Here is a 24872-nt window from a genome sequence, read left to right as displayed (position 1 = left end):
GAAGGGAAAAAAATCTCCGTCATTTACATCCCAATGGGAATGAACTTCAATACCCAGGTATATTTAGATGAGTTGGCACCATCAAAAATATTGTATCCAGAGAGTACTAGTCTGCACAGCTCTGGCCTGTATGTAAATACAGTATGTATGACCTGTATGGCCACTATGCACTTCCAGACAAATTCACAATGTAAAAATACCTAAAGCATCCTGAAATAACAGCTGATCTGTGAAGCTGCAGGGTGTCAGCACCCGACTGATCAGATATTGCTGGTCTATGATACGGATAAGCCATCAATAGGTGGAATATACGTAAAAAAAAAAAAAAAAAAGAAAAAAGGTCACATATTATAGCTTTATTTTCTAATCTAGGGAATGTAATAATTTGTACTCTGCTTAGTTCTCAGCAGCTGGTATTCTTTCCATAGATCTGCATGATGTTTATTAAAATCCAAATACTGCAAATTCAGTCTCCCAGAACCCATGTGCCACTGCTGGGTATACACGTATGTAGGTCGACACAGATGTTATGTATATTATAGCGTAATTAAGGTTAAGGTTGCTATACTAAATTTTGGTCACTAGATGTTCCTAACTGTTTTCTTATATAGCAAGCACATTCAGAAGAAAGCTGCAGGAGTTAAAGGCCTATGTGACAAACAGTACGTTCTTTAGGGGAAGTTTGACAGCCAATTCTAATGGAGCCGCGCCATGGAGGGGCGGGGGTTTCCTCCTACTCGGGGCGGGCTGGCTCGCCTCCAGTGTGTCACCCCCATCCAAGTTACCATGAATAGATTAGCACCGTACGGGGGAACCAGGCCACTGTTAAAAAAAAAAAAGGACAGCGGCACCATCCGATTCATGTGTGATTTTAAAAGACAATGTACCTGATGGTACATCCTCTTTAACATTTTTCCACCCGAAAAATGTTAAATGTGGCGCATGCAGGGGCTGCACCTCCTCTGCCATTATGCCCCTACCCACCCTTCTGGCGCAAGCGGCATAGAGAGCCCACTTGAAAATACTGTAAATTATTCACGAATAGATTTATGCGCAAGTGTGCCATATAATAAATGTCCCCCTTTATCGCTATACATCTACATTATAGCTATATAAACAGTAGCCAGATTGTCGCTGTTAGAGCAGAGTGGTGGTTGCTAACCTAGACAATAAGCTGTCAATAATGGGAGGGAAAGAGAAGCATATCAGGAGAAGGAGACAAGTTTGCCAAAAGAATGTATTTGCAAAAATATTTGATTTGATGAGTCCTGCAAGTTTATCTATATTAGTTGACATGGAAATACTCTTTTAATTTCATTAACTCTTTATGTTGGCTCTTTGCAGACAAAAGTGCTGGATTATCAGACTCAGCAATATCAAATACTGGATAAAAAGAATTTTTATGTATTTTATTCAAAAGGGCTTCTGTGCAGCAAATATCCATGGAGACTGCACGCTTTAAGCATCCCCATTAAATTGCAGAATACTTTATTAAGATTAGGTCTGCTGATGAAGTATTCACTTAATTAACCAACTAAAGCACCACTTATAATGTTCTATGTAATATATCTACCATTCATTTAGGAAGTTATTTCATTATACTAGTGCTAAACTAATATTTATGGAGGAACAAAGAAATATATTTTATAACAGATGGCCGTCTTTACAGAAAGGTGTGAATTATGTTAATGCACAATAGTAACATAAAAACTGCATCTGCTCTTTTCTTCCCAAATTGTCTCCGACTACAAAATGCATTTGGTATCTTAACAAAGTGAATTGAAGTAAACATATAACTGGTATATATAAAGCCAGATCAATAAAAGACTTAGTGCAAACAAAACATTTCTATCTAATGTAGCCCGAAAAGTGCATGACATTTGGTTTTGTTCGGGGTGAGAAATCTGGCGTTTTTATTCTCTTTTTGTGCCAAAAAATGATTTATGAGGACATAAAACACAAAAAGAACATTTTCTATGAAATGTCAGCATGTATATGAATACCTGTGGTTTAACATGTTTCTAACAAAGTCCATTTTTAGAGGTCAATGGTAACAGCACAGTGATGCAGGTGTAGTGCATACTGTATTCTGTGAGTATAACCACACATATTCAAGGCTGTAAAATTCCTTTAAAGGGATTGTCTGAGGAATAAAATAATATAAAAAAGTGGAGGTGTGTTTTTTTTTAAACTGATTAAAAGGAAAAACAATTACCCTCCCCCTATAATTAGTGCATTGCTGCAGCCAGTGACTGGCGGAATAGATACTTCCTTTATGTAAGAGATGGAAACCAGGAAGTGGACATCAGCAAAGCACCAGTGCAGGGGATCAGTAATTTCCAGTAATTGTACACAGAATTGCCAGAATCAGAGATGAAGGGGCACAGTGCACTCTAGTGATTTTCTTAACACCCAAATACAAGCTTCTGACATGTTGCTATGACATGTCAGACGTTTGTTACATTTTACCCCATTTTCCTCTTTTTTTTTTTTTATCTTACCTCACTACATCTTCCATCCAGCATCAAGCATCTTAGATGATCCCATTAAGAAATATTTTTAAATAACAGAATGGTTTAGTTCACACTGCATTCAGTGCATATAATCAATGTGCAGGTTAGCATTTGCACTTAATGTAAGTAATTATATGCCTATACAGCTGCTCACATTTCCAATTGACCGCCACTGTTAAGAAAAACCACCACAAGGTACCTGTGTTAGGTGATATAGCTAAAAAAAAAAGGTATAGCATATTACCTAAATCTATTGTATACCAATAGGAACTCTCTGGCATACATCTGGACAATATTAGTTTATGAGATTTTATTTACATATAAGAGGAGCATATAGTCCAAGTATAATGTAAACAAAAACTAACAGAAAGAACTGTGAAATATAAAGAAAGGATAGTTTTTGTTGGACTAACTTTGGAATGGGGCTAAAAGAAAAGTGGCAGATCACTGGAGTGACACCCCCCCCCCCAATCCTGTGAGGGTGTCTCATAAATGGCTCAAACTCCATTCAGTGCTCTGCTTCTTGTCCTGTAACAAAACCAATTATTTTTTACTATACAGTACATTTCGTGTGCCACAAAAAATTCAGGACTATCAGATTAAAAGAAGTTATTACTGTGTAAGAGTGTACACAAGACGTTGAAACAATGTTTATTCACTGCACACACAACCAATAGACACTCAAACTTTGGTGTTGGCTTATTTAAAGACACCCCAATGTGCTGTAAATGCGAGCAGCATGTTATATACCAGGGAAGATAAGCAAATTGATGTTCATATTTGTGTCAGTTTCTGCTTATTTTAGGATTAGGAGTCGAGTGGGTGGTTCTAACCAGTGACTGACAGCCTTCCCTGTCTAAGTGTATGTACTGTATATAAATCTGCTACTATATCTTCTGCTACTTTACAGTATGATGTGCTGCCTGCAGAATGGACTATATTTTTAATGTGACAGGTTACCTAATTTACAGTGGTGCCTTGGATTACGAGCATAATTCATCCGAGACCGTGCTTGTAATCCAAATCTACTCTTAAACCAAAGCAAATTTTCCCATAAGAAATCATTGAAATAAAGACAACTGGTTCCACGCCTCAAAAATAATGATTTTTGTACTAAATAACATGTAAAACAAACGAAAACAAACATTTAGAAACAGCTGAATGTCATATTATAAGTTACTGTACAGTATAGCAATCAGTATGTGGAGTATAATGTATAGTAAGTGTATAAACCTTAAGAAACGGCAGCAGTTTGTAGATAGAGGAAGGAGCTGTAGATCCCCAAAATGCAGGAGCGTAGTACAACAGGCTAGAATAAAGAAGCAGGGCTGCTGTCAGAGGTTTGTGTGGTCACATGACACCAATGGGGAAGGGGGTGTGTTCAGCAGGGACCAATCAGGAAGTGATAATCACAGAGCTGTGCAGGAGGGCAACTTTTCTATACAACAGTGTGTATAGCTGAGTGTGAGTGCAGGCACATTATAGCAGGAATGGAGAGGATGGGAAACACAAGGGCTGACAGACTACAGGAAGGAATGAGTAGGGTATGGGTGAGCATAGTATAGCAGCACTCTCTGTCCAGGGAGAGAGGGGTTACAGGTATGGAGAGATTACCTCCACAGTCCTGTCGCCTGATGCAAGCCCCAACCTGAAGTGGATCTGCTATTATTTGGAAGGTGAGGGAGACTGCCTGGGTACAGGTCTGTAGACCATGCTAAGCAGACTATGCCCCTCCCCCACTCCCCCAGCACAGGAAGCTCTTAAACCAAAACTATGCTCTTAAACTAAGTCACATTTTTAAAAAAAAAACTGAGATCTTCTTGTAAAACACTCTCAATCCAAGAGTACCACTGTATATATTATGATGGATAGCTTTAATGACCCTTTTTACAGAAGACAGTGCAGGGTCCATGCGTTTTTGTTTGGTAAGAAATAATATATGTTAGAGCGTAAGTAGACACACATCAAAGGAAATAGCCAATTAAAAACCCAAGTTAATTTAAATAATGTTATATAAAGTAAGCTGAGCTTCATTCTCACAGCCTGTTAGCACCTGCTGCTAGGAGTTCATATTCAGTATGCAGGTTCTAACAGCAGACATATTATAGGTACAGCAAGGATTTGCATACAGGATATGGATTCAGGCATGCTGCTATGATTTTCTAAGCATGCTGCAGGGGGCCGGAAGATCTGGCCTGTAACTATCACAAACGAGGAAGAAGTAATTCATCAAATACATGTCAGACTTGTTAGTGTTTCCTGACTTAACTGCAAAGTGGAAGCAAACTTTTAGCCCTTCTAAGGCCATATACAGTATAATCCTATTACAGTGGAACTCAAAAATTTTTTTTATATATTAGATGTTCTATAATGGCAAGTCGAAAATGAAAAACACTATAAGTTCAGGTTCACACAATGAATTTCAACAGACGTTATTTCATACTCCGAATAACGGTTGTTGTTTAACATACTTTGGCAGCCGTCATTACAATGATGGCCGTTGGTACATTATTCTAGTTCAGGTTGATGATGGCCCTTTTGGGTAGGGCTAATTTTAAAAGGTCCATTGAATTTTATGGAAAAGACGGTAAAAGGACAGTGGAAAAAAATGGAAGTCTGACCGATGTAAAATAACTGCCGATGTTCGCTAAATAACGGCAGCGAATGAATGACATGAGCATCAATTTGTTGAGCCTATTCAAGGCTTTTTTGTGTTGTGCACTTTTTCTTTAGCTGTGGTACACTTATAATGGTGTGTGTGTTTTTTATATACAGCATGCTCAGGAGTATATAAATATTGGGTCAGTTACTGTAATAAAGAGGCTGCAGTGACCCATAAAATGGTGGGCACTAAAAGGTCTATTTAGATATTGATAGGATATTCTACTACCTAACTATACTATAGGCAACTAGTCTCATAATGGAAACAGAGTATAGCTGCTATGGATCAGGCAGCTGTAAGAACTAAAAATTCTCAGATTTTTCTGCTAGTTTAGATGACACAGACTGACAGCAGCATGGAGAAGATAGGTTTGGAATAAATGTAGGATTATTGCTGTGTAGATATCATTTAGGCCCATTGGGAATGTATACATGAGAGTATCTGGATATTAACAAATCAGTTATGTATACCGGAGCACACATACTAATATTTACCACCATCTTATATTTTCCCTGGAAATACAAAACCTACAAGAATCCTTGTCTATATTTGACAAATATATATGGCAAATATTTTTATTAAAGTATTGTATTGCCCCCCCAAAAGTTATACAAATCAGCAATATACACTTATTATGGGAAATGTTTATGAAGTGCTTTTTTCCCTGCACTTACTACTGCATCAAGGCTTCACTTCCTGGATAAAGTGGTGATGTCACGACTCCCAGCCCGACTCCCAGAGCTGTGCGGGCTGTGGCTGCTGCAGAGGATGATGGCAGAGGGATGCTCAGTGTCCCTCCAGTGCCCTGTGTCCCTCAGTGTCCCCCTGCCATCATCCTCTCCAGCAGCCACAGCCCGCACAGCTCTGGGAGTCGGGTCGTGACATCACCATTTTATCCAGGAAGTGAAGCCTTGAGGAAGTAGTAAGGGTAGGGAAAAAAGCCCTTTATAAGCATTTCCTGCAATAAGTGTATATTGGGGATTTGTATAGCTTTTAGGGGCAATACAATACTTTAATAAAAATTTTCACCTGACTTCTCCTTTAATGTTCATGCTAAACCCTGAACATAGAAAATGCACAAAATAAATAAAATACAACAAAACAAAACATATCTCAGCGCTTTCTCCCTTATACACCTCATTTCATTTAATTGTACTTTGTCCTATGTCACAACTGTTATAAACTGCCCTCAACAACAAATCAGAGCTCAGCTTTCAGCTCTGGTATAATGAAAGAGGAGCTTTGATTGGTGATAAGGAGTTTATACCAGTTTCTATTTTATACAGCACAGTGTTATATACTGTAGGAATCTTTGCCCCAGAAGCTCAAACATGTATCCCCATGTCTTATACCGAATAATTTTATTACAAAGCAATACAAAGTCTTTAAACAAAATTGCATAGTAACAAGAGACTCCTACATCAAAATATTTATGTCTTAAGTCAATAAATTTGACATTGTAATACTTAAGAAATTCAAAAGTAAAAGTGACCGCATTTTTCATGTTTCAAGTCCCAAGAAGCAGTTGTCATGAGGTAACCCCTTTCCTGCTTTGGTGGGAGCAGTATCTTCAACACAGCAAGGGGAGCACAGACTTTTCTTCGCTGTTGGGAGGGGGATTATTTATACTTATCCTCCTGTGTGCCCATCTCAAAGTCTTCACGCTTCACTAGACCCGGCAAAAAGCACTTGCAGTGCAGCCCGCACAGCTCTGGGAGTCAGGCCGTGACATCACCATTTTATCCAGGAAGTGAAGCCTTAATGTAGTAGTAAGTGCAGGGAAAAAAGCACTTTATAGGCATTTCCCAGAATAAGTGTATATTGGAAATTTGTATACCTTTTGGGGGCAATACTTTAATAAAAATTTTGGCCGGACTTCTCCTTTAGGTCACTTAACCCGCTTCCTTGCTGGGGCGGGTGCAGTGAGAGTGGAGAAATGTCAGGCCCCCAGAGGCTTAAAGGACAACTCCCACAAAAATTTTTTTTTGCTCATTTAACACACATTACAAAGTTATATAACTTTGTAATGTGGTTAAATACCCGGCCTGGCCCCCTTCCCCCACTTTAGGACCCCCGACCCCCCACCCCGGAAGTTAAGGAATGTATACATTACCTATTACGATCGTCACGGTCCTCTTCTCCGGGGCGGCATCTGGTGACGACGACGTCAGAGCCGAGGGGCGGTCCGGGTCTTCTTCCTCCTCGGCGTCTTCATGCAAAGTGAATGGGGATGAAAAGGCTGCTGGTGCACATGCGCACCAGCAGCCTTTTCATTGGCTGGAGCGCATCACATGGCTTCCAGCTTGCTCAGCCCTGATTGGCTGAGCTTGCTGGAAGCCATGTGATGCGCTCCAGCCAATGAAAAGGCTGCCGGTGCGCAAGCGCACTGGCAGCCTTTTCCATCCCCTGGACCCGGAAGTTGGAGACATCGCTGGATGGCGGACGGCGGCGACGGAGAGGCGGACGGCGGGCGAATCGAGTGGCGATCGTCACCGGAGAGATGGTGAGTATGGTGTCTGTGTGTGTCTGTGTTTTTTTTTTTTTGGGGTCCCGCGGGAGTTGTCCTTTAAAAGACAGACTTACAGCCAGGGCTGTGCTGTCTGTGCACAGAGAGGCTCTGATCATTGAAAATTATGGTACACTCATCTAAGCTGCACAGTTCCCTGACAGCACGGCCTCAATCTCACAGTAAGGAGAGTGGAGCTGTACCATCAGGAAATGTAATAGCTAGGATCACTGTAAATCCCAGTTTGCTTAGAATCAGTTTGGGTAGAACTAAATCTCCAACCTGCAATTCGCAAACCAGATGAACCGTAATTTCCAAAAGTTTGCTAATCTCTAGTTAATTTGAATGTATTTTATACATACAGAAATGAAACAATTATTTACCTGTTGAAAAACATCTGCTCCTTCATCATAGTCTACGATGGTGAAGAACAGTTTGTTGGAAAATGCTGAAGAATATCGCCAAGAATTTGCAAGTACTTGATACTCTTCATTAGCTTGTCTGCCAAAGAAAAGGTTTCAGTGAGTACTACAAACAACATATAGTTCCAGTACAAACAGTGACCATGCAGTTTACACAAATGATTAAAAATCAACTAAATTTTAAAATCCAAAATGTGTCGTGTACATGTATACATTCGGTTGATCCAATTCTCTATAGGCCATTTCAAACATAAGCCAATACAAATACATTTAGAAGTTTCGTACACTACAAAACCATTCAGTTCTACAGCTTGAAGGTTAGATTTTGGTCATCTTTCTGACTATACAAGGCAAACACAACACCATGCTCTTATCCTCTAGAGACTAATATACAGTAATCATGTCTTCATTTAATGAATAAAAAGAAGAAAAAATATTTTAATAACGATATTGCATTTATGAAATATTTTTTTATTTGATGGATAGTAACTAGGAATGCAGTTAGGCCCCTTATGGTTAAATCCAAGTTCTGAACATTCTCAAAGCTAGGTTATATATGACAACTAACAGGAATGGGCCTATTGGGAGAGATAATGGGCCCATTTTTCAAGGTAGAACGAGATTATGAAATAAAAAAGTAAAGAGCTCTAAAAGTGAACTGAAATTAAGCTGTTTGTTCAAGGCAACTTCCTAGTGGGATTTTCTGTGCTGAATATTTTTATGCTAAAGTCTGGCAAGGTCAGTGTAAGTTTTTTTTGCAGTAACTAAAAGTTAATAAAAAAAACCCTGAATGTTATATATGTATACACTATATAGTATTAGGAAAACTCAGATTTATTACTGTTTAAACATGCATAGACCCCACTTAATATAATAAATATTATTATTAGTTCCTCCTGTCACACCTATATGTATTCTTCTTCAGGGTTGTCAGAAAGTAGAGGGGCAAACTCTATTTAAAAAAAAAAAGTATTGGTAGAATCCAGTTAATGTATTTATAGTTGTACAGGAGGAATAACAGAGCTATGACCAGGGCTCTGGATTTAACTCTCTCTCAGACTCTTCTGCTCCTATTTAAGTGGCCAATAATTAGTAGGAACAAGTTACCTGCAATGAAATGGTAACTTTTTTTTTTAACCATTATATAGGTAATTAGGCTACTTAGACCATAACGCAAATTTACTGGAATACAGTTTCTGAACAAAGAACAAAATCAACAAATAACTGAAAGGTTTTCCAGATTTATAACATTATTTGCCCATCTACAGGTGGTGGCATGGGGTACTGCATCCCAGCTCCTATTTAACTGAACAGGAGCTAAATGGCAGTAACTAGAGATGAGCGAACCGAACCAATAAAACCTGGGTTAGTTTTGAACCTCGCCAAAGGTTCGGTTTGAAAATGAAACAACTTTCGGCCGAGTTTGAGCAAACTTTTAACAAAATGGTGGAGTAAAACAGGGCAATTTAGAGTTAGAAAAAGAGACAGGACTGCTGTAGAGTAGGAGCTGTCACTCAGTGTGTCAGTTAAACCACTGAGGAACTTACAGTTTACATCAGTTCCCTGTGTTCAGTGTGTGGCACTGTGATAATTGTGTCATTGCTGGCTATCTCGGGTGAATTCAACCCACTGAAACACCTGGCATATGACATCCATTCCCTGTTCTGGATATATTTTGGCACCTTGAGAAGTTTTTATTACCAAATAAAGTCCTTTCTGGCTATCTTGACTACTTCCACCTCCAACTGTCTGTCCTTGGCCTGTAAGGATATGGAACCAGGGAGACAAAAGCTAGGGACACTGTTAGTGCGCCATAAGCAACCGGCCAGGCCGGGCACTAGGGTCAGCGTTGGCACTGTCAGGGGGGCAGCGTGTGCTCTGGCAGTTTAGGGAGCAAAGCGCGCGGCCCGGCTCCTGATATGGCCCCTTTGGTTCGAAGAGAAAGTACTACTCCAGCTGCTACCACCTTCAGGTCTGGGTACTAGGTCCCTTTGGTTTTAAAAAAGGGCCAATGCTGGTGCTGACCCTTCCAGGTGTCTGTTCTAGGCCACTCTGGTAAAGTAGATTGCCCCTAATGGTGCTGCCACATTAAAGTGTCCACTGCTTTCCTAGGAGAAAACATAATTTTATGCCATTGATCAACCAACGCCAACTACTGTCTTTGAAGAAAACCTAAGTATACACCACTGACCCACCAATGACCACTGCTGACCAGGGATAAAACGTAATTTTACACTGCTGATCCACCAACGTCTACTGCTGACCAGGGATAAAACGTAATTTTACACCGCTGATCCGCTAATGTCCACTGCTGTCCTGGGAGAAAACGTAAGTAAACACTGCTGATCCACTAATGTACACTGCTGTTCTGGGAGGAAAAGGAATTTTATGCCGCTAATCCACCACGTCCACTGCTGTCCTGAGGAAAAGTGCCATTATACATCCACCGAAACAGTCAATACCATTTTCTACTGAAAGCTTCAACGCTGTAACATCTGTCAGATTTGGTGAAAGTTAAATGCCCTGCCTGAGGGTTGACATTTTTTGCACTATGAAATTTTCACTGCTTCACTGCTACTGCTGCCTCACAAACCTATTCTCTGTAATACTACCACTTATATATAGCTACAACAGTACTGCTATTATAATGTGGTTCCTTTAGGTTCGGTTCAAACCTAAACAAACTTCGAACTTTGCAGTAAAGTTCGGGAAACCAAACTAACCAGACTTTTCAAAAGTTCGCTCATCTCTATCAGAAACCCATGCCACCACTTTCAGTAGGTGGTACAGAGAATCAGACACAATTTATTGTGTATGAGTGTATGGGGCAACACCTTTCACAATTTCAGGATACACAGAAATCGCTTGTTGCACTGTTAGGCCCCATGCACACATCCGTAGCCTTCTCTGTAGCTGCGAACCCACAGCACTCATTGGCACACATACTGTATGCCCCTCAGTGGCGGATTAAATGTAACCTGGGCCCCGGGCTGTTCATCCAACCTGCCCCCCCCCCCCGGTAAATCCTCCCAATCCGCCCACATTATAATCCGCTACTGCCTCCCCCCCACGTTGTCCCCAATAAACACTGCCTGCCTCCCCTCCCTGCTGGCCCCAATAAACATAATGTTTGGTCCCTTGCTGCGACCCCCAGTAAGCATTGTCCACCCCACCTCCGCTGCCCCCAATAAACATAATGCCACTTGTTCACCTGCTGTTGCCCCCAATAAACATATTGCCACCTGGTTTCCTGCTGTTGCCCCCCCCCCCAGGTCACAGTTACACAGAGGTTGTCAGGAGAGGACGGGGCTGATCTTATACGGGAGGTCACAGCAGCACAGAGGATGTCAGGAGAGGAGGGTGCTAATCCTATAGGAGAGGTCCATGCAGCACAGAGGATGTCAGGAGAGGAGGGGGCTGATCTATAGGGGAGGTCACAGCAGCACAGAGGATGTCAGGGGAGGAGGGTGCTGATCTATAGGAGAGGTCCGAGCGGCACAGAGGATGTCAGGAGCGGAGGGCGCTGATCTTATAGCTGAGGTCACAGGGTCACAGCAGCACAGAGAATGTCAGGAGAGGAGGGTGCTAATCCTATAGGAGAGGTCCCAGCAGCACAGAGAATGTCAGGAGAGGAGGGTGCTGATCTATAGGGGAGGTCACAGCAGCACAGAGGATGTCAGGAGAAGAGGGTGCTGATCTATAGGAGAGGTCAGAGCAGCACAGAGGATATCAGGAGAGGAGGGTGCTGATCTTATAGCTGAGGTCACAGGGTCCCAGCAGCACAGAGGATGTCAGGAGAGGAGATGGTCCCCCTCTGCCCCCCCCCTTATATATGGTCCCCCTCTTCCCTCTGCCCCCTTATAGATGGTCCCCCTCTTCCCTATTCCCCCCTTATAGATGGTCCCCCTCTTCCCTCTGCCCCCCTTATAGATGGTCCCCCTCTGCCACCCCTTATAGATGGTCCCCCTCTTGCCTCTGCCCCCCTTATAGATGGTCCCCCTCTTCCCTCTGCCCCCTCCTATAGATGGTCCCCCTCATAGATGGTCCCCCTCTTCCCTCTGCCCCCCTTTAAGATGGTCCCCCTCATAGATGGTCTCCCTCTTCCCTCTGCCCCCCCTTATAGATGGTCCCCCTCTCCCCCCCCCCCTGTGCAGATAACACACAAAAAAACAAAAAACACAAAACAACTCACCTGCGGTCCGTTCCCCCGTCGAGCCTCTCGCCTCCTGGTCTGTCCCTGTCCAATGTGCGGCTGCCGGGGGTGTCCCGTCCTATCCCCAGCAGCGCGCGCATCAGAAAGCTCCACGTGCGCCGGAAGTCACAGCCACCGAGCTCTCTGATTATAATCCGCCGTGCAGTGGCGGATTATAATGTGGCCGGCGTGGCATGGGCCCCCCGGAGCCTCGGGCGGCCGCCCAAACTACCCTTATTACAATCCGCCACTGATGGCCCTACCAGAGGAATGACTCATTTACATTGATCTTAAAAGTTGAACCCCCTAATGCTAAAGCGATGGCATTTTCAGTCACCATGCCATCATTCTATGATATGAGAATTGCCTGTAAATCTACCTTATGTGTTTGCAGAAAATATAAGTTTTTATACTAATGGGAATAGATATCAGTAAGAGATATAATGAGGAAAGTATATTTAATCACCACTAGGCAAATTGCATTCAGCAAATTCAGTGTGGAATGTAACATTTATATTTTACTAGTTTTTACTGTTCTTTGAAGCAAAGTGCTTCACTGTCTGTTCCCCTAGGACCACCATTAAGTCAGCTTACCTTGAAATAGAAAAGGGAACATTATTTAGATAAAGCACTTGGCTGTGGCTTCCTATATTCAGTACAGAAGTATAACATTTTACAAATCAATACAAACATTTGGGCAGAAGGAACGGACGATTGGTCATATTCCATCTTAATTCCCAAATCTGTCTCTTTTTATGACTAACATAAAAACTTATCATTTAGCTTATGATCGTCTTGGCACTGTTGTATGCATATAGTGAATTATTTCATGGATCAAGGTTTTTCTCAATTACATGTTGGTAAAGATAATAAAACTCATTAAGAGGGATGAGGTCTTGATGGCTATTTAGTTTAGAAGTGATCAGATCACCATATCATTCTCATTTATAACACTTACCTGTCTATTGTCTATTGAATTTTTTTTCGTACTTTGGGTTCTTTGTACTTCCACATTAGTGGGTGAGCCTTCAAGTGGCCTCTATGTGACTGTCAAGCAGAGGAGAGCAGCAGTGCTATATGGCTCAGCAATAAATCAATGGTATGAACATTTCTGTCTTTCTTTCCTGAAAACACTACTGTTCTTTTCTATGATACCTCCTCCTATGATATAATATAGTACATTTTATGATAAGGAATGGACTTTGTATGCTCCAAAAAATAAATACCTATGTAGCTGGTAATACTGGTGTTTACATGGAGGCAGCAAATTCTTTGCCTTGCATTAGAGAGCTGTGTCTAAGTGCCTTACACTGGTTCCCTGTCTGCTACCCAAGACTTTTTCTCATTGTAAAAAGTGTGTGTGGTGATTAAACTGTATGAATTAAAAATCTGGTGCCTTTTGTACTAAGAACTGGCTTACACAACATTATAGCTTACACAAGCCCTCTACTTCTTGAAACACCATAAACTGCAAAATGTGTCAGTGGGGGGTTTGTTCAGTTTTTAAATCAACCATTTTTAGCGTCACCAGATCCCACAGTGCATTTTCACACACAATACAGGTGTTACGAATCAGGGACAGGGCAACAAGGACAGGTGAGCCCTAAAACTCGCAGCTGGCACAACTCCCCCCCCCCCCCCCGATGTCCCTGCCGACTTGCCTCAGGAGCCCTAGGTGGCAACGGACAACTTGTCGACAAAACCCTGACATAATACAACTGCAACACAGAGCGAAACAAGACAAACACACACAATAAGGCAAAGTCAGAGGTCCAGGTCAATAAAAAACAAGTGGCACAGTACAATACAGATTTCAAGGAGGTAGTCAAATAGTCAAGAGCCAGAAGTCAGATAACCAGAAATACAATGCAGGTCAAGATACACTAGTAAACTAGGCACTATCGCAGGCAAGGAAACAAGGGAAAAGGAGGATACTTATAGGACCTGGAGTCCCAGCACAAGGCAAGACTCCAGCCCCAAGGCAATACTGACCTCTGACTGGAGGTGCCTGCCATCAGTAACAATTTATGAAGCGAAATCTAATGCAGATGTGCATTAGGTGTTGCTTAATGAAGCATCAAACAGAAGCGCCGACGTGCCCCCAGCAACCCGGCCAGCTGCTATGGACGTCGCCGGCGTGCCCCTAGCAACCGGCAGGGCTGGTCATCAGGGACCCCGTCAGCAATATCAGAGAGCCGCCAGTGCACTCTGCAGTGCGGGGAGCCTAGTGTGCGGCCTGGCTCCTTACAACAGGGGTTACATTTACACATTACAGGATTAAATAAATAAATAAATCCCACACACACTCCACCATCCTCCCAAAGAATTGACAATTATTTGTGCGAATGGGAGAGTGCACCTGAGACATCCTATTGAATCAATGGGACAGGTAAAAATTCAAGTGGAGTCTGCTGTGCAAACTCTACTTGAAATTCTGTGCTTATTCCATTGTGTGAACATGCCCTTAGTGTAAGATCTTTAGCAGAACGTAAAGCACAAGTAGGATGGTAGGTGGAGATGAGGGAGGAGATGTATGGAGGTGAAGAATTGTGGAGAGCTTTATAGGTGAGGGTGAGGAGTTTGACTGGCATGGGGTGGGGGACACGTCAGTGTTACAACTGGAGAGAGAGAGGTGTCTGGCTGTTGCATTCAGGATAGACTGGAGAGGGGAAAGTTTAGAGAGAGCAAGACTGATCAGTAGGGAGTTGTCAAGACGAGAATGGATCAGGGCGACAGTAAGAGATGCATCAAGTGTAAGAAATGGGCAGATTCTTGCGATATTTTTGAAGTGTAGGTGACAGGTAAATTGGAAAGCTTGAATATAGGGAGTAAAAGATAGATACAAGTCTAGCATAACCACAGACATCAAGTCTGATGCACAGGAGTGAAGCTAGTACCACCGACTGAGAGTGAGATGTTGGGTTTAGGTTGGTTAAAGGGAGGGAATACAAGAAGTTCTGTTTTAGAAAGATTAATTTCGAGAAATAGAGAGGTCATAATATTAAAGCAAGTGGATAGACAGTCACTAGTATTTTGTAGGACTACAGGGGTAATGTTAAGGGAGGAGGTTTAGGCAGACTGTAGCTGTCATTTCCTTAATACATATATGTATATGTACGAAGTGTACCTCTGATTCTAGGCACCCAAATAAAATAATCAGATATTTTATTCCCCACTAGAGATAAGCTAGTATGCTCTATCGAGTATAGTATTTGCTTATGTATCGGGCTAATCAAAAGTACTTGTTAGTCAGTGCATGCTGATTGGGTGCTTGTTAATAATAAAACTTGTTGAAAGTCTGCTGAGCTGCATTATGCATTTCTACAGCCTTAATAAAGTGTACCTGTCATGATGGGACCTTCTGGATCAGTGGTGAAATCCTCTGCTACTCCGGAAGGCCAGGTCTCCATGGATATGGAGACACAATGAGACAATATTGCATCATCAAGGGGTCCAAAAATATCCCAGTGGAGTATTCTTCAAGACTTTATTGAGGGATCAAGGATACAATGGAATTTTAGGCTCACATTGCGCACATTGAATTGTATCCTAGACCCCTAAATAAAGTCTTTAAGAATACTCCACTTGGATGCTGTTGGATTCCTTACTAACAGTACATCTGTCCACTTGGGATTGTGGACTAACCAGCGAGCATCTGTCACAGAACTGCAACTTTGGGACTACTGGTGCTGCCTTTTTCCATTAATAATAATGCGTTATCATCTGACTGATCCTCAGTACTTATGGAGACCGAACCTTCCGGATTAGCAGGGGATCTCTTTGCTGATTCAGAAGATCTGATCCTGGAACTTTAAATGACATGGAGGGGGGGGGGGGAAGGGAACAGCAAAAATATACTTGTGGTCTTCTTTCTGTCTTCACTATTGCAGCACAGCCTATGGCTGAGGCAGGACCTCAAATGCTGATTGGCTAAGCGGATTTCAAACAGCCAATCAGCTGCTTTGGTGGTGCCCCACCTCAGCTGTGGATTAGCTGAGCTGAAATAGTGAAGACAGATAGGGTGCACAGAGCGATGTAACTACTATATGGAGACAGAAGAACCTTATTACTATATGGCAGAGGTCAGCAACTAATCCCATCAGAGCTCTTTTCACCATAATGGTGAGACCACTATCAGGGCAATTGCTACCATGTATGTGAGAGCTGTTTATAGACTGTAGTCTCCTTGCTTTGCTCTGAGACAGTATAGTTCGGAATCAGGAGTGTGCACGTCTGAGGCAGGCATTACCTGATGAGGCAATTTAAAGTAGAATCCGGCATGGGTATGAGTTGTCTATGGATTTATAGGGAGATAGAACGTACACTTCCCAAGTAACAATCGTCAAACTACAGGGATACAGGAGCTAAAAGTGAGACATATCTTGAATACTGTACTATCAGGCAACTAAAGTACAGGGTGATTTAAAAGTCTTAGGACACTTTTTTATTTCAAAAACAAAAGGGTAAATGACATATTCGAATACCCCAGCAAGTAATGGATAAGGGGGACTATCTTTTAGGCTATGATGGGAACATGAACACCATCTTAAAAGCTGCCATATTCAACTGCGAGTTTTTCCAGAATTGTCTGAAAAATCGATTTCTACAATCAGATCTGTCAGGCTCAGACTCTGGTGTGCTTCGAGCTAGAGTGGGTCCCTGTGCGGACGTCACTCGCAGCATCCGGCCCTTCCTGGAGCTGTGACTTAGAAGGAAGGGAGCTATTGACTCACCATTGGCTCCATCCACACTTGTGGCTGAAGGTAACATTATGCCTCCAGCCACAAGAGGACACTCTTTCCCCCATGTGCTCTTTGGCATGACTGATGTCACTTGTGTGCACAGAGCAGGTAGAGAATGCCAAGAGGATCGATGGCAGATTGCAGACAGGTATGTATAAAAATGGCTCTCTACCGGGGTAGGGTAGGTTGGTGATTTATCAGTGGCGGGCCTGGCATCTGGAGCCGGGAGGAGGGGCTCAGTATTAGGTCATGTCTACCGACAAGTTCCCTTTGAAGAACTTATTTGAACTATTTTTTGTCTTTAACACCAGTATGTAAGGAACAAATTATGCGATATTATACATCTTTTTTAAATACTTAGGATCTAAAACATACAGGGTTAATAACACCAGTAAAAAACATTCATTATTTTTTATCAGAAATTAAAAAGTAATATGTTATAGGTGTGGGAATAGTATAGGTGGTTGCTTTGAGGTCTCTTGTTTTTTTTTGTGCATATGGTATTATCTTATGCCCACACCTAGGGTACTTTTGAGCCCTCTGTGTGAAATGGCACAGCAGACTGGTATGTGTCAGGAGCTTTTCATACACATGAGACAAAGTGAGTATGAAAGGAGCCTAATTATCGCAAGGCTTAGGCAAGACATTTGCATTGGAGGCCTCATTCAGTGCTTTTATTGCAGAGTGTGTCATACTGTATTAGATAGGTAGAATAGCACAGTATGCAGCACCTCTGTTCCAGTCAAAAGATAAACACCAGGATGGAACCCATTATAAGTCATTCTGGAGCTGCTGGTATCTGTCATGTGACGGATCTGCCACAGCTTGAAATCCATTTTTCTGCACCTATGATGTAATTCAAAAAACAGGATAAGAGGTAAAGCAGAAGATTGGAGACGCAAAGGCCCACGCTGTGCTATCTGTGCATACATTTCCCCTTTAGAAGAGATCAGCTGGGGGACGTAACTAATAGCTATAGAAATAAACAGTGAGGGTCTCATTGACATTCTATTTGCAAATTTGTCTTCAGCCATGCATTTTCTTACATCGCATACAGTTAGATCTATAAATATTTGGACAGGCACAGCATTTTTCTAATCTCTGTTCTGTACATTACCACAAGGACTTTTGAACAAAACAATTCAGATACAGTTGAAGTTCAGACTTTCAGCTTTAATTCAGCGGGTTGAACAAAATGATTGCATAAAATATGAGGAACTAATGCTGGGTTTACACGGAGCGATTATCGGGCGAATTTTCGCGATAACGATCAAATTCGAACGATAATCGTACGTGTAAACGCGGCGAACGATCGAAAAATAGTTCATTTTGATCTTTTAACAGGTTCTTAAATCGTCGTTCGCAGTTCGCAAAAAATTCGCCGATCATTCCGTGTAAACAGTCGTTCACTGATTTTCCCCATGTGTGAGATAGGCTTAAGCGATCGCAAAACGAATTTTCTGTACGATATATCGTACAGTCTAAATGCTGATCGTTATAAAAAAAAATCGTTACTTCAAAATCGTTAATCGTAGGATCGGGCGAATTATCGCTCCGTGTAAACCCAGCATAAGGGTTCATTTACACAGAAAGATTATCTGACAGATTATCTGCCAAAGGTTTGAAGCCAAAGCCAGGAACAGACTATAAACAGAGATCAGGTCATAAAGGAAAGCCTCTCCTCTTTTCAAATCCATTCCTGGCTTTGGCTTCAAGTCTTTGAAAGATAATCTGTCAGATAATCTTTCCGTGTACATAGACCCTAAAGCATTTCCTATACACAATCCTTTTATGGGCTCAAAAATAATCGGACAAATAAAAAACTGTTAATTGTTGACAATGACTGCCTAAAGTCTTGAATTTATGAACATCATGGATGCGGGGTCTCCTCCTTATTAATGCTCTGCCAGGGATTTACTGCAGCACTTTTCAGTTGCTGTGTGTTTGTGGCCTTTTTTTGTTCACGCTTTACCAATTGAAATGCTGCTCATTTGGGTTCAGATCAGGGGACTGACTTGGCTACTCAAGAATATTTCACTTCTTTGCTTGAATAAACTCCTGGGTTGCTTTGGCATTATGTTTTGGGTCACTGGGACCTAGGCAGGAAGCTTGAGACTAGGACCTCCAAAGTGATATTCTCTGAAATATTACCTGTACCACCAGCCACATCTGAGAGACAGCGGGAGATTAGGGAGGTAAATAAGTGCCTCAGGAGCTGGTGTACAGTAGAGGGATTTGGGTTCAAGGAGAATTGGGCTGACTTCCCTGTCGGTTACAGGCTCTACAGTAGAGACGGGCTGCATCTCAATGGGGAGGGTACAGGCGTGCTGGGGGAGAAGATGGCTAAGAGGTTGGACAAGGGTTTAAACTAGGGACCGGGGGGAGGGCAACTACAATATAGTAAGTGAAGACAGAGTAGACTGAGAGCTGGGCCTAGATAATGGAACTGGGGGTGGAGCGGCAGGAGGGGATAGAACAGTCACCAGTGATAAGAGGAAAGAAAATATGGATAAACATATTAAATGTATGTATACTAATGCTAGAAGCCTCTCTAATCAAGCTAAGCCTGGAGCTTCACGTTTTCTTCACAATAAAATCTTCAAAATGCAAGCACCACACCTCAGATGAACTCCTGGCCTTTTATCTGCTTATTTGAGAATGACGCAACAAAGGAATTACCCATACCTGCCCATTAAATAGCTCAAGAGTCAATTGTCCAAATATTTTTGGTCTCTTTAAAAACACGTTGAAGAGCTAAAACTCTTAAAGCTCTATAACATAGGCCGATCAGGAGAAGCAAGCAAACACCAACCTGCCAGATCCGCGTTTGCTTGCTCCTTGTTCCCTGCTTGCTGCCTACTCTATTATGCATGCAACAGCAAGCAGGTAAGTGGAGGGGGGCCGCAGGGAGCTGCAGGAAGGGCCCGTCCGGGAAGCCCATAGGAGATAGTGGTGGTCTGCTGTCATTGAAGTTTTTTCAACATGTTGAAAGACAAGGATTATCTCTTCTCGGCCTTTTGGCTAAGATCAAGTGTAGTATCTGTTCTTATCAGTTTAATATCTGATATGTCCCCTATCTGGGGACCATATATTAAATGGATTTTTAGAACAGGGAGATGGAAAAAGAGCTTGCTCTTTCCTCTCCAGGCATTGACCTGGTATTGCAGGTTCAGTGCAAAAAAAAAGGACAAGGATCAGCCTTTTAACACTAGCTATTACACCAAGTTATTTTTGCAGTGTGATTATCTGCAGTGTGAACTGCAGAGTGCAAATTCAATTGAACTCAATGAAATTCGGCTCTGAACTATATTTTCAGGCAGAATTTTCAATGAGGAATCAGCTATGAAATTCAGCGCCGATTCCTCAGTGTGAACTGACCCCTTCCTGTATCTAAAAAGTATATTTAATTCAAACACCAAATTGTATGCCACTTACTAATATAATTAATGTCTGTTTTACTAGTTTGTAATGTAAAACATCACTCTTTCCTTCTGAACTCCCTATGAAATATCGACAAATGTCCTGTGACATTTCCTATGCTGCAATCAACTTGCACTGAACACAGGAGGTGAAGCCAGGAGGCCATATACTGTAGATGCTAACTAATATCAGACATGAGGCCAGAAGCAGAGATGGATCAGAGGAGGAAAGGTGTAGGTTCATAGCAGGAAAGGAGACTGAAGACTTATGGGAGATGTAGTTTTTAGCACAGCAAAACTGGCCTTTTAGAAGCTTCAGGGTAAGTAGACAAGGGGACCATGGGGAGAGAGACAGGGAAAACAAATATAAGGATAGGACTCAGGAGAGACCTGTGAATGTTTTCAAGCAAGAGTTTATTTTAAAATCTCATGAGGTCAGCTAACCCGTTTAACTTCTTCATGAATGCATTCCTTCAATACTTTACACAGTCAAAAATAAGTGCAGACAACACTGAATACCAATCTACAATATATCTATAAACTTGGAATTACGGCATAAAAGCCAGATTTTCAACAGCTTCATAACACACATCAACTGTTCTTTTCTTATATCCAACTGTTTATACAGAAACTATATCAATCATTTTGCTGGTAATCATTGAAGTCTCATCGTCAACATCCTGTTAGCAAATCACTACAACAATGCGAAGCCTGCCTGCAAAATCATCTGGGAGCTGTGAATATTATTACGCAGTTCAGATTCCATGACAACCTCACTCCCAAGGCTGTCAATCAAGTATAGCGGGAACCATAATCCATATTGTGACTAATTTCATATAATCCGACAAATAAGTTATCTGAAGAGAACAAAGACTCAAGGCTTAGATATAAGAATAATATGCTATGTGTGTGAGTTCACACAAGGTAAGTGTATTTGTTTGTGTACTTGAAGGCTGCGAACAAAACCTTCACAATAAAGCAAAACATAGACCCATATGTCAGTATATACATACTGTACACCCACAGCTTTTTTCTGTGGTTTATGAGAATTAAAAAGGAAAAATTATGATTTAAAGGGGTTATCCAGGATTAGAAAAACATAGCTGCTTTATTCTAAAGACAGCGCTACATTTGTCCTCAGGTTGTGTGTGGTATTACAACTGGGTTCCATTAACATCAATGGATCTGAGCTTCTATACCATACACAGACTGAGCATAGACCCATCTTAACATTTGGTTATTTTAGTTACCAAGAAAATATGAAATTATTTCTTGCATCTAAAGGAACCTGAAGAACAACAGGAAGAGAGATAAGTTGTTATAGGGCACAGGCTCCATATGGTGGAAGCTCAGACAGGGTGTAATAGAGCCCTTACATATGTGTCCCATCTACTCTCTTTCCCCTACCAAAACAGTCAGGATGCTGTAAATAAGTAAAGGCGATATCAGGGAGACTACTGCACCACTAGAAAGTACTATTATCCCTGTAGGCTGCTGCTGCACCCCTATATATGAGAGTCCCTGCGATTCCTGAAAACCATCATGTTGCAATGACATTGTGCAGCTAGTGGAGATCACATGCAGGCCGTGGTTCCACTTGCAGTCAATGATTGTGACACCTGTCCCTTTTTTTCTCGGAAGGTATAATTCCGAGACCAAGGAAGAGTGGAAGTCTTGGAAGGCAGAAGTTATGAGACGTCTTCTGCTCCATGAACAACCCTTTTAACCATTAAGGTTGCTGTATGTTAAAAATGTTGTTGTTCTGTAGGAATTGCATTGATATTTCATGGTCTTCTATTAAAGGGAAACCATGGGAGAGAATCATAGACTCTATATTACAACCAAATTGCCTCTCCTTCATGAATAATCAATGCTGCCCGACCTCCTGCTCGGTCATGCTGTCAGTCAGTATCTGCCAACAGAGGACTGATCTGCAATCAGATATAGCTGAATCAACTAGCCTTTGTTAGAGCTGTGGTCTTTGGGTAAATGACCTGGTAGACACCACCAGCTGTTCTTTCTTTGGTTTGATTCCCCTGATGGAAATAAAATTATTTTTTTTATTGTATCACTTTGTAAAGTGTAAAGTGCAAGGAATTCTCAATCAGGTCCAAATTAGATTAGTTTTTTTTTTCCAGATGAAAAAAAAAAAAACTACATTTTTATTTTTTTATTTTTCTCAACATTCTATTAAAACTTAATTTTAAAACTAAGTTAGAACTAATTAGGAATTCTTTGCTCTTATAAAAAATAATACAATAATGAGAAAAAAAATAATTATATTTCATTTCCATCAGGGAATTGAACCAAAGAATGAACTGCTGGTGGTCTCTAGACAGATTTACACTTAGACCACAGCTCCAACACATTTGGGCTCAGACATTCAACTATACCTGTTTCTTACAGACATAACCTGCCTACAGAGGACTGATCTGCAATCAGAGACACTGGCTGACAGCTGAGCGAGCAGAAGGCCGGGCAGCATTGATTATTTATGAAGGAGAGGATAATAAAGCAGTGGTGAGGTGTGCTAGAGTGTTGCAAAAAAAACTGAGCCACAACTGCTCTTTGACTCTTCAGTATAGTAGGAGACCTGAGATTGTGCATAATCCACTTCACTGACAAATTACCAAAAGGTACCACGCTCACAAGGGGACTGCCAGCTACAGCACACTGTGAACACCTCAGGTAGGGCTCGGGTGCTGACAGATTCCCTTTAAGTCTATGTTTAACATAAAAATAACATTTAACAAACATTTAAACAGGCCATTATCTGATGACACCTTCCCTTCACACTCTATACATCTTTACATTACCTTTAGCAATAATAGTAAAAATCAAACAAGACCCATACTTAAATTCTAGCATATCAAGGTGTAAATTAGTAAATAAGGACGTAAATACAGATTTACATTTGTTTTGGGTTCTTTGGCCTTAGTGGTGTATCACCCTCTGACTGCCTAAATTAACTCTCTTCCAGCGAGTGTCAGCCCCCACCACACTCCCTTTGCAACTTTATGACACTCATGTACTTTAAATGTTGGGAAGGCGTTAATATTATAAAGACCATCCAAGTCATTGCAAGCTACATCTTACATAGAAACATATAAAGAAAGGGTACAGTTTATGAAATTTACCACAAGAATTTTTACTTACATTTTATTGGTCAATGTAAATGTAGTAAAACATAAAATATTGGTATAACATTACATTTCATACCCATACATGTATCTGGTGGCTTATTTATTGCTGTTATCTAGATAATTGCTTTCTACAATAATCAATTTACTGGTATTAAATCTCTGTTGTAATCACTAGCTAACAAAGGACATCACAAACTGCATCAGTGTCACAATTGAATTATCTTTTAATGAATACCAGATTAGGCTTGTGCACACTATAGGTGACTAGATGACTTTTACAGTTACTATATGAAGAAGGAGAACATACTGCAATACTGTATTCCCAATACGTCTACAGTACATCCTAACATTTTAACATGGCAATTACGGCTAATAGTAATAGGTTAAGCATTGTATATTGATAGTTTCCCTGTGAAAGACCATTATTATCTAAAGTGAATCTGTCTCCTGGAAATTGAGTACCATAGTACTTACAAGGTTACATAGTTCTAGGGGAAAGGATACACACAGTGGTGGACATATTGCATTCAGCTGCACAGGGTTCCAGAGAGGTAGAGGGGCCTGCCGCTTATAGGCAACCATCAACACAATTGTGCTCATGTGGTTCCCAGCTACACACTAAACATCTGAGCATACCAGCTGTGCCTGCAACAGTAGCTTTACATTGGGGAAAAAGATGTTTTATTTCGGCACACGAAGCCAAGAGAAGAGAAGCAACTAGTCATCTGGCCAAGGAACCATCCGTGACTAGTTACGGCTCTCTGCCTTTCAGCGTGCTCTGCGGGGATGATCGACAGGCAGAAAGACCCATTAGTGGACTCTGCCTGTCAGTCATCCCCACACTGCGCAATGACAGGCAGAAAGCCATAACTAGTCACAGACAGCTACCCACCCAGATGACTAGTTGTTGTCCCTCCCCCGGCCTCACGCGTTGGAATAAAACACCTTTTTCCCCCATGTAAAGCTTCTGCTGCAGTAGATCTATGCTGTGCAGCTGGGAACCATATCAGCACAATCCTGCTGAGTGATTCCCTTTAATGTTCAGCCTGCTCACTGTAGTGCAGGGTGAGCAGGCTGAAAAGAAACGAAGTAGAGAAGCGGGACCTGTGAGCGTAAAGTTCAAGGCCACTCTGACCATGAGGCAGAGTGAAGTCTCTGTATCAGCCTCCAGCATCCTGCACATGAAGAGGGAGAGTGATGAAGGACCCGAATCACATAATCCGCAGGTCCTCAGTGCTACAATGTGGAGCGATCAGCCTGACCACAGAGAGTA

The 24872-nt window shown here is 41.6% G+C and overlaps 1 protein-coding gene and 1 non-coding gene across 4 annotated transcripts in view; one reads left to right on the top strand and one right to left on the bottom strand.

Moving 5' to 3' along the window:
* TUSC3 (tumor suppressor candidate 3) overlaps positions 1-24872 on the bottom strand; it is a 206907-nt gene that overhangs the window by 75406 nt on the left and 106629 nt on the right. The window contains exons 1-2 of one of the 3 annotated variants that reach the window (XM_069977661.1): positions 9805-9844; positions 8065-8182 (exon numbers count right to left, since the gene is read on the bottom strand). Coding sequence is in view for 1 of the 3 variants with exons in the window: in XM_069977660.1 (XP_069833761.1) it covers positions 8065-8182 (118 nt within the window). In the remaining 2 variants the exon portion in view is untranslated. Of the gene's footprint in view, positions 1-8064; positions 8183-9008; positions 9029-9804; positions 9845-24872 lie in introns of those variants that run through there. The other 2 variants (XM_069977663.1, XM_069977660.1) reach the window with 2 other exon arrangements.
* Positions 20039-20220, top strand: LOC138797950 (U2 spliceosomal RNA). The gene has a single exon (XR_011364038.1). It is a non-coding gene; the product is annotated as a U2 spliceosomal RNA (small nuclear RNA).

This window comes from Dendropsophus ebraccatus, chromosome 7, assembly GCF_027789765.1.
Source record: "Dendropsophus ebraccatus isolate aDenEbr1 chromosome 7, aDenEbr1.pat, whole genome shotgun sequence".
NCBI lineage: Eukaryota > Metazoa > Chordata > Amphibia > Anura > Hylidae > Dendropsophus > Dendropsophus ebraccatus.
Note: the sequence above shows the minus strand (reverse complement) of the source record. Positions and strands in the feature narration are given on the sequence as shown.